Here is a 15,458-nt window from a genome sequence, read left to right on the forward strand (position 1 = left end):
GACAGCGGTAGTGATTATAGTAAACAGCAGGATTAAAATACGTAGGCACGAGGGATGGATGAACGGGCGTTGCATGGATGAGAGAAACTCATGTAACAATCAAAGCAGGGGCATTTGCAGATAATAATAAAACGGTATCCAAGTACTAATCAATCAATAGGCATGTGTTCCATATATAGTCGTACGTGCTCACAATGAGAAACTTGCACAACATCTTTTGTCCTACCAGCCGGTGGCAGCCGGGCCTCTAGGGAATCTACTGGAAATTAAGGCACTTCTTTTAATAGAGCACCGGAGCAAAGCATTAACACTCCGTGAACACATGTGATCCTCATATCAACGTCATCCCCTTCGGTTGTCCCAATTTCTGTCACTTTGGGGCCTCGGGTTCCGGACAGCAATACGTGTATACAACTTGCAGGTAAGATCATAAAGCAATGAATATCATAATGAATTGATAACATGTTCAGATCTGAGATCATGGCACTCGAGCCCTAGTGACAAGCATTAAGTATAACAAGTTGCAACAATATCATAAAAGTACCAATTACGGACACTAGGCACTATGCCCTAACAATCTTATGCTATTACATGACCAATCTCATCCAATCCCTACCATCCCCTTCAGCCTACAGCGGGGGAATTACTCACACATGGATGGGGGAAACATGGCTGGTCGATCGAGAGGCGTCGGTGATGATGATGGCGATGATCTCCTCCAATTCCCCGTCCCGGCGGAGTGCCAGAACGGAGTTTCTGGTCCCGAGACGGAGTTTCGCGACGGTGGCGGCGTACTGGAAGGTTTCTGGTGATTTCCGACTTCTCCCCGTGCGTTTTTAGGTCGAAGGCAATAAGTAGTCCGAAGGAGGGCGTCGGGGGCCAGCCGAGGCCGCCACACACTAGGGCCGCGCAGGCCCCTCCTGGGCCGCGCCGGCCTAGTGTGTGGGGCCCTCGGGCCCCCACCTGGCTCGCCCTACTGGCTCCGCCAATATTCTGGGAAAATAGGACCTTCCGCATAAATTCCGATGATTTTCCTGAAAGTTGGATTTCTGCACAAAAACGAGACACCAGAGCAATTCTGCTGAAAACAGCGTTAGTCCGTGTTAGTTGCATCCAAAATACACAAATTAGAGGCAAAACAATAGCAAAAGTGTTCAGGAAAGTAGATACGTTTTGGACGTATCAAGAGCTCAAAGCTAATAAGTACCTTACTTTTTGGAAGGTTTATAAAACTTGTTAATCTTGCTTACTGTGCAAAGAGTATTTCTTTTACTTTTATGTTGAGTCTTCATATTCTTCTTTATGCACCAATTAAGAGAGCATAGTTGTCATTCTTAGTGCAACTAGTAATGTTGCACGTGCAATGCACGTGTATTGACTAATACATATTTTTTTTAAGGAAATACTCATGTGTCAAAGAGATATAGAAGAAAGGGGTGACACTATTCTGGCATCTCTCTGAACCATGCATGGTACATGAAAAGAAAATAAATCAAATTTATCTCGTTGAAAGAATTAATAACACAAATAAAAGGATCTGAAATAGATCCAAAGAAGGAAAATATATATGCACTGTGATTGATCAAATAAAAGAAGTAAATATATTTCGGGGAATCCTCTGCATCTTAGTCATCAAAGGAAGAATGAATTTTACATGCTTAAAATGAAATTTTGATCTGATCATTATAAAGCTTTCACGTTTGTTTCTTATGATGATAGAAATTAACTTGATGGCAAGCCATGTGATGGTACAAAGAGCACCTTCTGTTCATCTATGTCCATATCGCAAGTGCGAGAAGCAAAATGACAGATTTGGAAGAAACAAAGAGTTAAAATCTAATGATAGAAAAAGAAAAACAAAGCTGCCTGCATTAGACGCATCAACTGTTGTTTATTGTCCTATTTCAATCCGAAAGCTGACTTCAGAAGAAGAAAAAATGAGAGAAAAGGACATGACTCCTCAAGCCTCAACCTTGACCCCGATAACCCGAGCAGCGTGCATCTTTGAGACCTGATGTCCAACCGTAGTGACATCATGATTTTTCTATCACGAACAAAATGAACTAGGGTGCTTCAGGAGCAAGCGTCTCATCTAATCTTCGTGATACAGATGCTGATCGCGCTGATGTGCTCTCTTCAAAAACAAGACAAGGATCATGTAGTTCTTCCAAACAAATAAAATTGAAAATCAGCGCTAAACATTTATAGAGACAAAACTACCTTGTCTACCAAAAATCCATGATACCTCCAATAAAAAACACAAACACCTTCTACAGGTAACATATGCAAAATCTGTTGAAAACATGCATATTGACATATGAAGTGGCACGTACTGAGAATAGTTACCACCGAAATCACCTAAACTGAATGAAGCAATGCAGGTGTTGCACATAGGAAAATAACTGCTGAATCAACAGTCGCAAAATGAAACCAGTGGAATGTCAACTTGTTTGAGAATGATGCAAATGATAAAAAATATTCTGATGCCATGGCTAGTCTGGTATACAGTTCATCTGCAATCTATAGCTCCCGGTTTGAGCACACCATAATTTTACATGCAAAAATGACCAGAACAGTGAGCTAGTGGAGGAATAGTACTGAAGTGGATATAAATTATTACAAGAATGATGGAATACCATGGAGAGCCTTGATTTTCATAACATGGAAGCTGGAGCCTTGATTTTCTAGCTTCTTCTTTCCCTAGCTGGAGAGTAGATTTTTTAGCACATGTCTAACCTGGACAGTACCAATTCTGACTACACAATAGTTTTTCTCTCTAAAACTTTGTTAGCCAAGGTGTATGGAAGATTGGAAGTACACAAGAGTAGTTCAAAAGGCTCCAAATAAATATAAGGACAAATAGCTACATAAATATGATTTCCCAACATAAAAGGTGTATGGCGCTACCATTATTAGAAGATAAATCTCATAGGTGACATAAAATGTTGGTCTTATAAAGATATGTTTAGACCAATGGCATGATTGGCTATTGTAAACTATACTAAGATATTCCAATCTTTAAGAAATAAAATTATGTTAGAACTATTTCAGAAGTATCCATATTCAAATACTTACCATTGAATCATCCACAGCTCGCTGGTCCAACCCAGGCAAATCAATCGATTTTAGGTGAGGAGCTGTTTAAATAATACAAGAAAATGTAAAATTGTTAGTTATAGGGGAGGATCTGAATTTACTGAATTATTACTCAAGGAAAAACCTGTATAGGGCGTGTCTAAAGCTGCTGCATAACACGAACATAATAAATCAGAAAAGGAGAAATGAGTACGTGGTATCAAAAGAAGAAAGCAGCTCTTCAACGTATCAGCTGTTAATCACCTTGGTTTTGCATGTTTGCTATGTCCTGAAAGGGAGTGCCGTCTGAACCTGACATGTAACAGGAGTTTTGAAAAATAACACCTCCCTGAAAACTGTAATATCACTCAAATTTTAAGTCTGATGATGAAGAACAAAGTATGACATAGGGTGTATAATTCACAATGTTTTTTCACCGGTTACGATTATGATTATGAGATAGAAGATACGTGTTACAGTTACTGGCTATGGAGAGTGAAAAAAATACAGCAGTATTGATATGAAGATGAAGAAAAAAGTATGACATAATAAAGAACAAGGGCCTACAATTCACAATGTTTTTTTACCGGTTATGATTATGAGAAAAGGATACGGTTACTGCTCCTGGCTATGGAAAGTGAACAAAATGCATCAGTGATTATATAGATACCTCGGATTTGCCGGAGACGAACGACAGAGCAGTGTTCTTTGCGTCGGACAGCAGCAGGGGCCGCGTCTCCTCGCGGAGTGCTGGGCGGCGGCAGGTGGCGGTGTCAGGACGGCATCGTCTTCGCGGGCTTCAGGGCGGTGTGGTCGCAGAGCAGCGGCAGGCCGGCATGCTCGCAGGGTTCCGGAAGGCGGCGGCGTCGTCTTCCCTGGCGGCAGCAGGTGGCGTCGCCGGACGGCGGCGTAGTCGTCTTCGGGATGGCCGGCGGCGTGCATTGAGGGCGGTAGCGGGCGGCGGCGTCATCAAGCGGCGTCGGCAGCGGTGTCATCAGGCGGCGGCTTCATCTTCGCGGGCGGAGGCGTCGGGCTGGCCGGCGGCGGGTGTCTGGATCCGGTGATGGTGCGTGGATGCGATGTTTTGGGGGTTGTCTATTTTTGCCATTGCGTATGGTTGAGCGGTCTGTAACTCTGTATTAGCATTGGACTACTCGTTTAGCGAGGCTGACACCATGTTTTAGCGGGGAAGTCGGATTAGTTTTAGGCCATTGGATCTATATTAGACGGTTAATACTGTTTGGATCAGCCCACTCTGTGCCTTTTTATATTGGTATATAGATGTGCATAGTCCCAAAATTATTTGATTGACTCATGATTATGCTATTGCTTGTTCTTAAATTACTTGTATCTAGTCACCCTTTGAACTTTAAAGGTGTCCTAGCATTTATGTTTTGCTACTTCATAAAGGACATGCTGAGTACCACTTTACTATGTTTTCTCTATGCTCATAAACAAATAGTTTCTTTCAATACATTATTATTCATGATCCTTTGTTTGAGTTACTTCTCATGTTATAACATAGTTGCTAAGTTATATTGAATTATATCTATCATGCCTATGTTTAGAGTACTTTGATCCCAGCTTACAATGCTTTACAATAAATTGATCAAGATTGTGTTGACTTCATGTCACCTCAAAAATTATTTTGTTATCACTTACCTACTCAAGGACGAGCAGGAGTTAAGCTTGGGGATGCTTGATACGTCTCAAACGTATCTATAATTTTTGATGTTCCATGCTTGTTTAACACCAATTTTTATATGTTTTGGTCATGCTTCGTTGCACTTTTATACATTTTCTGGCACTAACCTATTAACAAGATGTCACAGTGTCAGTTCCCTGTTTTCTGTTGTTTTGTATTTCAGAAAAGTTGTACAGGAAATATTCTCGGAATTGGACAAAACAAAAACCGAAGTCAATATTTTTCCGGAGCAAAGACAAAGTCCAGAGGAGGGTCAAAGAAAGGCAGTAGGCCAGACCACACCTAGGCGCGGCCTGGCCCTAGCCCGCGCCTAGGGGTGGTGTGGGCCCCCCTGGCCTCCACCGACATCGCCCATCCGCCTATTTATTCACGATCTCGAGAAAAACCTAAACACCCGAGCCTCCATCCACAAAAAGTTCCGTCGCGGCAACCATTGCAGACCCTAGCTCGGGAGGGTTCTGAAGCTCTTCTCGGCACCCTGCCGGAGGGGGAAATCATCACCGGAGGCATCTACATCGCCATGCCCGCCTCCGAAGTGATGCATGAGTAGTTCATCCCTGGACTATGGGTCCATAGCAGTAGCTAGATGGTTGTCTTCTCCAATTTGTGCGTCATGTTTAGATCATGTGAGCTTCCCTACATGATCAAGATCATCCTTATGTAATGCTACATGTTGTGTTTGCTGGGATCCGATGAATATTGAATACTATGTTGAGATCGATCATCTACTCTTGTCATATGTTATTTGTGATCTTGCATGCTCTCCGTTGCTAGTAGATACTCTGGCCAAGTAGATGCTTGTGACTCCAAGAAGGGGTATTTATGCTCGATAGTAGGTTCATGCCTCTAGTTTTCTAGAAGAGTGACAATAACTTCTAAGATTATAGATGTGCTATTGCTACTAGGGATAAAACAACAATATTTTATCCAAAGATAATTCTATTGTTTAATTTACACACATTGCTTAACGCGATAATCTATTGCTTGCAACTTAATACTGAAAGGGGTTCGGACGATAACCGGAAGGTGGATTATTAGTCATAGACGCAGTTGGATTACGGTCTATGTATTATGTTGTAATGGCCAAACGAATCTAATAGTAATCATCTTGTCATATATGGTCAGTATTCTGTGAATTGCCCAGCTGTAATTTGTTCACCCAGCATGTTATTTATCTTTATGGAGAGACACCTCTTGTGAACTGTGGACCCGGTCCTTTCCTTTACACTGATAAATTCAACCACTACAATTCTGCTCTGTTTACTTACTGTAAGCTTGGTTCTCTTTAATTACTGCAAACATCGCCTTCCACTCGATACATTTAATCATTTGTGTTCAGCGAAACCGGTGAGATTGACAACCTCATTGTAAGTTGGGGCAAAGTACTTTGGTCGTGTTGTGTGCAGGTTCCACGTTGTTGCTGACGCCGGTAGTGCGTCCTGCCAATAGTCAGCTAGCAACACCTTTAGAAGTCACGCCTTTCTCCTACTAGTCGATTAAACCATGGTTTCTTATTGAGTGAAAACTTGCTGATGTGCTCATCATACCTTCCTCTTGGGGTTCCCCAACTGTGTGCAATCTACGTTCATCAGCGTGCCCCCTCCTTCCGGCGGCTCACGTTGGTGGCCTTCTTCGGTGTTGGGGGTGGTGGCAGATGACTCATTGACGGGTTTGTGGTTGGTGGCGGCCTCCTCTTCCGCCAATGAGGTCGACCGGCGGGCGGCGGCGAGGGGGCCTGCCGTTCTGCCTAATAAAGGTGGTTTTCCTAGGGTTTCTCTCGCGCCAAGTGAAGATCGGTCAGAAGCTTCGTCCCACCGAGATGGCTGGATTGTCGTGTTCAGGAAGGTCCTGCCGGCGAAATTCATTATGTGATCAATGCCTGAAGATTGCTGGATTGGATGTTTTCGGTCGAGCACACCCATATTTTTTATCTAACCGTTTGATTTCAGAGGAGCGCTTCGAAGCTCTGGTGGTTGTTAATATCATGGAGCTCATTTTCTTTCCATGGTGTTGGCGGAGAAGATCATGAAAGCCAAGATCGGTGGAAGAGCAATGGTGGTCGGATCTTGGTGCTGAGGTGGAATTGGTTTGGAGCTTCGTGACTTCAAACATTGACTTGTATGTGGGGGCGACTGCAAAGGAGATGTTCAGAGTTCTATCTTTCAGGGTGAAAATCCAAGGTCTGGCCTTAATTGGTTGTACCTGGTAATGTTCTTGTTGAAGGCATTATTTTGAGAGGGATGACTTTTTTCAGGGTGAAAACTTAAGATCTATGATCGGGCAAAGTGTACTGTTTCCTTCTTGGAGGCGTCGCTTATGGAGAAGCTGATCTTCCGATGTTGTCTTGGTGGTGTTAGTGTTGTTGTTTCCAGTTTTTTATCTCTATAGCGGAGCTTTTCTTTCCAGTAATTCTCCTCTCTTTTTTCAACTGTGTGCATCCGTTATGCCATTAGGGCATGATGTTGTTACAAAGGCCGGGTGTAATTGGTATCTCCGCGATATTAATATATGCTCTTTATCGAAAAAGGCTAAGCAAGCCGCAGTCAAGAAGTTGCGCTGATCGCCTCTAAATCTGCATCCCTACCTTTCCTTTTGCATAGGATTCCTAGCTCATCGATCTAGGAGCATCTCCAGCCGCGTCCCCCAAAGCGTCCCCCAAACCGCGCCGGATTGAGCGTCTGGGGGACGTGTTTCGTTCGTGCCGCCTTTGGGGGACGTCGCTCCCCAGTCGCGTCCCCCAAACAAAATTTCGGAAATTTTAAACTTAACGAGATTCGACTAAGATTCGTCCAAACTTACATAGATTCGAACGAAATTTGACTAAATTTAAACTAAACCTAATCTAGAACCACTTGCGGCGGCCGGAGGCGTCGTAGTACTGCTGGAAGTTGTACATGTCGTCGGTGACGACCTCCCGCTGACGCGCTCGCCGACGGGCTCGTCGACGGGCTCGTCCTTCACCGCGCCGCTTGGTCTTGCCTCGCCGTCGTCGGTGAGGTCCACCAGCGGCTTGCCGGAGTCGCGGATGGACAAGGCGATCGCCGCGTCGAGGTCGCCCCTCCAGGCGTCCTTGTCGTTCATGGACGCCAAGAACGCCGCCCGCAGACCTGGGCAGTCCTCGGGGTCGTCGCTGCTGGCGATGAGCCACTGCTGCCGCATATACTCCGCCAGCAGCGCCGCCTGCGATGCTTCCTCCGGCTCCTCCTTCACCTCCGGCTTCGGGATGAGGAGGGCGCCGCCGCGCCTCCCTTGCTGCCGCCGGCTGCCGCTGCCGCTGCCGCCACACCTCGTGTTGGCGGGCGTCGCCGGCTCCTCCTTCACCTCCCGTTTGGGGACGGTGTACGGCGCCGACCGGTAAGACGAGGACGGCGTCGATCGCGCCGGTCCTGAGGAAGAAGAGTGCGAGGAGGACGAGTACGTCGTCCTCCTCGGCTGCCATTGAGGAGACGGAGGCGGCGATGACGGCATCTCCAGCCTTGGAGCGCCGTTGCGGATGCCGCGGATGACGTTCTCGAGGGTGCGCCCCGGAACGCCCTAGAACAGGGCGCGACCGTCCTTGTTCCAGCTATTGGGGCCGCCGACGAGCCCCTCTGTGATGTGCATCTCGATGTCGTACTTCGCCTTGAAGTACGTCGTCCACCAGGCGTCGTTGTTGTTGACCGCCCACGTCGGATCCAACCGCTCCTGGGCGGTGAGTTGAGCCCGACGGGCCTTGACGGCGTCCCACCATTGGTCCGTGCGCGGCTTCGGCGGCGGCGGAACGCCAATGCCGTTCACGGCCATCTTCCAGCCGCCGCTGCTTGGCAGACGCATGTCCGGCGGGATTGGATACCGGGCGTGGTATAGCGCCCACGCCTCCGGCACGGTGAGGCTGCCGCGGCGATCTTGCGGGAGGACGAGCTCGACATTTTTGGAGCGACGAGGAGAAGATCTGGGAGGGGGGAGGCGGCGGCGACGAGAAGGTTTGTGAGCGGTGAGAACTGCGGGGCGTCTTTAAACAGCGGCGGCAGCGGGTGGTTGCACGCAATAACGCCGGCGCGGACGGCCACGCGGCCATGCACGACGAGACGCGTCCCTGCGTCGCCTGGGAAAACAGGGAGGCCATTAACGTCGCTTGACCAAAGGTAGGCGACGGGGTTTTAGGCTTCCGAGCCGCTGACGCGTCGGGCCCGCGTCGGTTCGCCTCGCTTTTCGTTGTGTCCGGCGTGCCCGGAGCGTCCCCTGTGGGACAGGGACGGGCTCGGGGCGCCGGACACCGTATGGGGGCGCGCCGAACAAAAATGGGCTTTGGGGGACGCGGCTGGAACGGTTTTTTTGTCCGGCGCGCCCCAAATCCCTTTAGGGGACGCTTTGGGGGATGCGGCTGGAGATGCTCTAGTTGACTTGCCTTAGTTTCTCCCTTCACCTTCCCATCAGCAGCATCGAGTACAAGCAAGAATGGAAGATTGAAAACCCTACACCCCAGCACTGCTATTCTTGTTTGTGTTTCCTAACAGCTATTTTCCCCTCAATGGCGCGGTTGGTAAGACGCTGTTACTAATACCTGAAAGATTAGTAGAGATATATCAGAAAGTATTTGTTTAATTAAAGTGGCAAAGCAGGATTATAGATAAATTAGTTTCGCAACAAAGGATAATTATAAAATTATTAGGCAGATCCAGCGTATCAGTCACCTACCAACCCACTAGCGAGAGAGCAGTGCAGAGGAGGTCGATGGATAAGGGTCCTCCTCCTTGATCGCCCACCTAAACCCTCCTACCTCGCTGCCCCGGCAGTATTTAAGCGTGCCACTCCGCCCCATTTCCCTCCAAGAAGAGCTCCTCATCGATCGTCTCCCCCGGCTAGCTCTTCTTCCACTCCTCGCATAGCTTCCCACCCACCAACACCTAGCAATGGCAGGCAACGGCCCCATCTGCGAGAAGGACCCGCTCAACTGGGGCGCGGCTGCGGCCGAGCTCACCGGCAGCCACCTTGACGAGGTGAAGCGGATGGTGGCGCAGTTCCGCGAGCCGGTGGTGAAGATCGAGGGCGCCAGCCTCCGCGTGGGGCAGGTGGCGGCCGTGGCCCTGGCCAAGGACGCGTCTTCCGGCGTGTCCGTGGAGCTGGATGAGGAGGCGCGGCCCCGCGTGAAGGCCAGCAGCGAGTGGATCCTGAACTGCCTCGCCGGCGGCGGCGACATCTACGGCGTCACCACCGGCTTCGGCGGAACCTCCCACCGCCGCACCAAGGACGGGCCCGCCCTCCAGGTGGAGCTCCTCAGGTATAATCAACAAATTGACGCATTTATCACGCGAAATCTATGTTTTTCCTGCATTTTAAACACGTTGATGTACGTATATTCAGAATCCAGAGATCCATCCACTTTTATTGCTCAGTTGTTCAGCATGCATGCATATCTACTCAGTGCTGTCAGTTTTAACTAGGAAAGCCTTTTCGCGTTTTAAAAGGAAACAAAAGTGTGAACCTTTGCCTGGCTGGTGCTATCTTCCTGAGATCCATGTGCAAAAAATACAAGAACGGAAACAAAATACCACAGTAAATACGTAGACAGATGTCAGTTGCCAGAACCGTTACCCGTGTATGTACGTAGACAGATCATGGGCATTTAAATTTTTGAAGCTTTAAACTGCGTGCCACACTTGATACGTAGACGGTGACAACACGAAGAGACTCAGCAGTGAAAAATAGAAAGCACTGGTGCCAGATCTAATTGCGCGGTGCCACACGGGTGGCTTGCGTCGCGTTTCGGGTCACGCGTCGGAGGACACCTGCGCCTGTGTGCACAGGTGCTATGGAAACATGGGTAGGGGATGGGGAACTCAGATGTGTCTGTCATCTACTGTGCTACCCAACTTATTAAACCCTGATATTTCTTCGTTCATAGCGTAGCGTGCTGGCATAGATCGGAAGAAATACTCATCAAGATTTGTTCTGCTGACATTATTCCAATTTTCTATATTATAAAATTAAACAGATTTGAAAATTTAAAATAAATTCATGTATGAAGATCTAGTCCTCTGCCACTTAGCAGGGAGCGAGCTCGTCATAACCAACCACAGAAGAATTGTTTACTACTTCTACATTTTTGTTGTGCATTGTATATGTTATCCCTTTCTGAATCCCAATCTGTTGATACGACCTGCATGATCCACTAGTGACTAATCTTCGTCAGTTCTAGTATTTCGGTTGCTTTCTTGTTTGGTTCTCGGCCTGCAACTTGACAGTTCGGCACTGACGATCCACGTGCACGACGTTGTCTTCTTTGAATCCATGCAGGCATCTGAATGCTGGAATCTTCGGCACCGGCGCCGACGGCCACACGCTGCCATCGGAGGTGGTCCGCGCCGCCATGCTGGTTCGCATCAACACCCTCCTACAGGGCTACTCCGGCATCCGCTTCGAGATCCTCGAGGCCATCACCAAGCTCCTCAACACGGGCGTCAGCCCCTGCCTCCCGCTCCGTGGCACCATCACCGCGTCGGGCGACCTCGTGCCGCTCTCCTACATCGCGGGCCTCATCACCGGCCGCCCCAATGCGCAGGCCACCACCACCGACGGCAGGAAGGTGGACGCCGCTGAGGCGTTCAAGGTCGCCGGCATCGAGGGCGGCTTCTTCAAGCTGAACCCCAAGGAGGGCCTGGCCATTGTCAACGGCACGTCCGTGGGCTCCGCGCTCGCCGCCACGGTGTTGTTCGACTGCAACGTGCTCGCGGTCCTCTCCGAGGTGCTGTCGGCCGTCTTCTGCGAGGTGATGAACGGCAAACCCGAGTTCACCGACTACCTGACCCACAAGCTCAAGCACCACCCGGGCTCCATCGAGGCCGCGGCCATCATGGAGCACATCCTGGCGGGCAGCGCCTTCATGGGCCACGCCAAGAAGGTCAACGCGATCGACACCCAGCTCAAGCCCAAGCAGGACCGGTACGCGCTCCGCACCTCGCCGCAGTGGCTCGGGCCCCAGATCGAGGTCATCCGCTCCGCCACCAAGTCCATCGAGCGCGAGGTCAACTCCGTCAACGACAACCCCGTCATCGACGTCCACCGCGGCAGGGCGCTCCACGGCGGCAACTTCCAGGGCACCCCCATCGGCGTGTCCATGGACAACACCCGCCTCGCCATCGCCAACATCGGCAAGCTCATGTTCGCGCAGTTCTCCGAGCTCGTCAACGAGTTCTACAACAACGGGCTCACCTCCAACCTGGCGGGCAGCCGCAACCCGAGCCTGGACTACGGGTTCAAGGGCACCGAGATCGCCATGGCCTCCTACTGCTCTGAGCTGCAGTACCTCGCCAACCCGGTCACCAACCACGTCCAGAGCGCGGAGCAGCACAACCAGGACGTGAACTCGCTAGGCCTTGTCTCGGCCAGGAAGACCGCCGAGGCCGTGGACATCCTCAAGCTCATGTCCTCCACCTACATGGTGGCGCTGTGCCAGGCCGTCGACCTCCGCCACCTCGAGGAGAACATCAAAGCCTCCGTGAAGAACTGCGTCACGCAGGCGTCCAAGAAGGTGCTGACCATGAACCCGACCGGGGACCTCTCCAGCACGCGCTTCAGCGAGAAGAGCCTCATCACGGCCATCGACAAGGAGGCCGTGTTCAGCTATGCCGACGACGCGTGCAGCGCCAACTACCCGCTCATGCAGAAGCTGCGCGCCGTGCTCGTCGACCACGCCCTCACCACCGGCGCCGCTGAGGCCGAGGGCGAGGCCACGGTGTTCTCCAAGATCACCAGGTTCGAGGAGGAGCTGCACTCGACGCTGCCACGGGAGATCGAGGCCGCCCGCGTCGCCTTCGAGAGCGGCACCGCCCCGATCCCGAACCTGATCAAGGAGAGCAGGTCGTTCCCGCTGTACCGCTTCGTCCGCGAGGAGCTGGGCTGCGTCTACCTCACCGGCGAGAAGCTCCTGTCCCCCGGCGAGGAGTGCAACAAGGTGTTCCTGGGCATCAGCCAGGGCAAGCTCATCGACCCCATGCTCGAGTGCCTCAAGGAGTGGAACGGCGAGCCCCTGCCCATCAACGTCTAGAGCGGCGCGCGGCGGTCCGTGCGTGGATCGGGGAGGATACAAAAGAGGAGAGTACATCCAAGAATAAGGCGCTTGATTCGTATATGTTCCTTCAGATCGTGTCTCTTTTGACCTTCTTTCGTGCGTTGGTGTTGATCGACGTGTGGTGTTGTTATTAATCCATCGATTGTGTAGCTGCTCTGCCATGCCGTGCAATGCGCACGCCTTGGCTGGCCGGGTTGCTTTTTCCTAAGATATATATTGTCGTTGTATTTTTGGGAGTGAAGTATGCTACTGGATTGCTTCCCACTTGACATCCTAATAGAATGCCTTGCTTCCTACTAGTAGTACCGTAGTACGTACAATGCATTTGTCTGGGTGAACCTTTGGTTCTTGTGATTGAAGATCTCATACTTTTCAGATTCCCTCTGGTCATGCTATTGGTTGTGAATCAAGCTGCACCTAAAAAAAAAAAGCTTCCCCTCTCGTTTGAGCCATCAGATGACTTACTAACGTTTCCCCGCTGCCATTTCACCCATCCAAATATCTTAGGCCATGTCTAACCAACCTCTTAGAATTTAGAACTCTATCAGGCCTTCCTGCCCCTCTAAAGAAAAACGGTTGCTAACCGATTCCCTAAACTTAACTCCTTAAATTATTATTTCAAACCAAACTATTCCAAGCCAAACACATGCAAAAGGATCAAAAAACTAAAATAAAAGGATTACGGGAGAATAAAAATTAAGTTTAGACACTAGTAGGAAGAATACCTTATAGGAAGGAAAATAGTGGTGGCACACCTTGAAAAGTCCACGTCGCCGGTATTTGGCTAAAATATCAGCGGCGCAAAATATTATAGAACACCGCTGCTATTTGTACATTGGCAGCGTGGAAGAAAAATAGGGTGCCACCGCTATGGTGGGACCTAGGGACACAACCCGACCCAAAAATAAAACAGGTGGCGTGGCCCATAGTGATACTCTGCTCTATATATATCTCGTACCAGTCGTAGCCTTGTTAGCCTATTTGAGCCCACCTAAAGACTACGTCCACCCGTACCCCGCACGCGGCGGTTCATTTCATCTCCCACACTACCCTACTAACTCACACACTCTCTCCACCTCCGACTGCGCCACCACCCCGGATCCGACCCTTGTTGCCTCGCCCCACCCCGCTGTCAACCCGCCATACTCCATGATGTCGTCTCCATACGCCCGCGTCATCGCCTCTAGCTGCACCACCATCGATCTGCAGCGCTGCGTCCTAGGTGAGTGTCCACTGTCGTCTCCCCCTATAGTATTAATTGATTCAGATGACATTGTTAGTTGGTTTAGATGGATACATTATAGTTAGGAAATATTTAGGCGATTCGCCTCGCAGCCTCCTCGGTGAGTGCCGACCGCCGTCTTGGTTAGAAAATGTATGTCATATCTGTGTAGTAGTTGTATGTTGTGTAGGATTTTGTAGTTGATTTAGATGACATTGCTAGTTTATTGCCGCTTCGTCGTGTCTCCCCTATTTTGATAGAAAATGTATGGCATTGTGGTTATATGATTTTATATAATTTAGTTCATGGACATTTAGTAGTAGATTAGAAACTTGTCTTTTCTTGTACACAAGATATGGCACGTTCCCGAGTTTGTAAAAAATGAACATGCTCATGGCCCTAATGTGTCGGGCTCCCGAATCCATATCATGACGACACCTGGGCATTAAGATAATTTAGTGGTACAATGAGGTAGTACTTTTCCATACATGTGTATCCATTTTATAGCGCACTATCATTTATGTAATGTGTTTTTTTTTGGTGTGTAGACTATCACGTGCAAGGCAAGGTTGCATCTTAATGAAATTAGAGGAGATAGTGTGACATTCCACGTCAATCCGAGGACATATATAGTGTTGATGTCCAGAAAGGTCAATCAAGGACTCGCTTGGGAGGCGCTGGGTGGAACTTTCTCATTGTGCGGAACCATTTCGTAGGAGAAATGCTATGCTTCTCCATGGGTGAAGGGCTAAAGATATTTGTTGCGATATTCACCTTTGATGATGGTGAGAAAGAAGAGGAGGAAGAGACAAGCGGGGAAGGTGAGGAAGGTGAGGAAGGTGGCGAGACTCTTCAGGATCTATCATTATCATCCAAAGAAAAAACTTACGGATGGTGAGCTAGAGCACCTCGGCCAAATCCATCCTGCCAGATGATAGCTACGAAGGTGAACTTTTTACGTACTTGACGACTACGAATATGACTAGGCACACTATGGTACATTTTCTTCCGAATATATCTATGCTTTTGTCCCAAATTGTAGGAAAACAATCTAAATTTTCTTCTTTTTTACATTGCAGAAAATACCATTGAAGTTGGTTGAGCTCCTTGAGATTCCTAATGAAGGCCTGGTTGGAGTCCGCTTTGAGGTAGGTGGTAGAGTCAGCAGCGTCTGAAAGGACACGGATGTCGCCTAGAGGGGGGGTGAATAGGCGATTTAAAACTTTTACGAGATGGGCTTAACAAATGCGGAATAAAACTAGCGTTTACTTTGTCAAGCCCAAAGCCTATATACTATGGTTCACCTATGTGCACCAACAACTTATGCTAAGCAATACAAGCAAGTATGTGATAGCAAGATATATATAACTTCAAGCACGATGGCTATCACAAGGTAAAGTGCATAA

At 49.0% G+C, this 15,458-nt stretch overlaps 1 protein-coding gene across 1 annotated transcript; it reads left to right on the forward strand.

The window, feature by feature from the left end:
* The first annotated feature begins 9,606 nt into the window (after positions 1-9,606).
* Positions 9,607-13,061, forward strand: LOC124692590 (phenylalanine ammonia-lyase-like). The gene is made up of 2 exons (XM_047225991.1): positions 9,607-10,040; positions 11,057-13,061. The coding sequence occupies exons 1-2, from the start codon at positions 9,673-9,675 to the stop codon at positions 12,804-12,806; spliced, it is 2,118 nt and encodes a 705-aa protein (XP_047081947.1). The 5' UTR covers positions 9,607-9,672; the 3' UTR covers positions 12,807-13,061.
* The last annotated feature ends 2,397 nt before the right edge of the window (positions 13,062-15,458 follow it).

Source organism: Lolium rigidum, chromosome 2 (genome assembly GCF_022539505.1).
Source record: "Lolium rigidum isolate FL_2022 chromosome 2, APGP_CSIRO_Lrig_0.1, whole genome shotgun sequence".
Taxonomy (NCBI): domain Eukaryota; kingdom Viridiplantae; phylum Streptophyta; class Magnoliopsida; order Poales; family Poaceae; genus Lolium; species Lolium rigidum.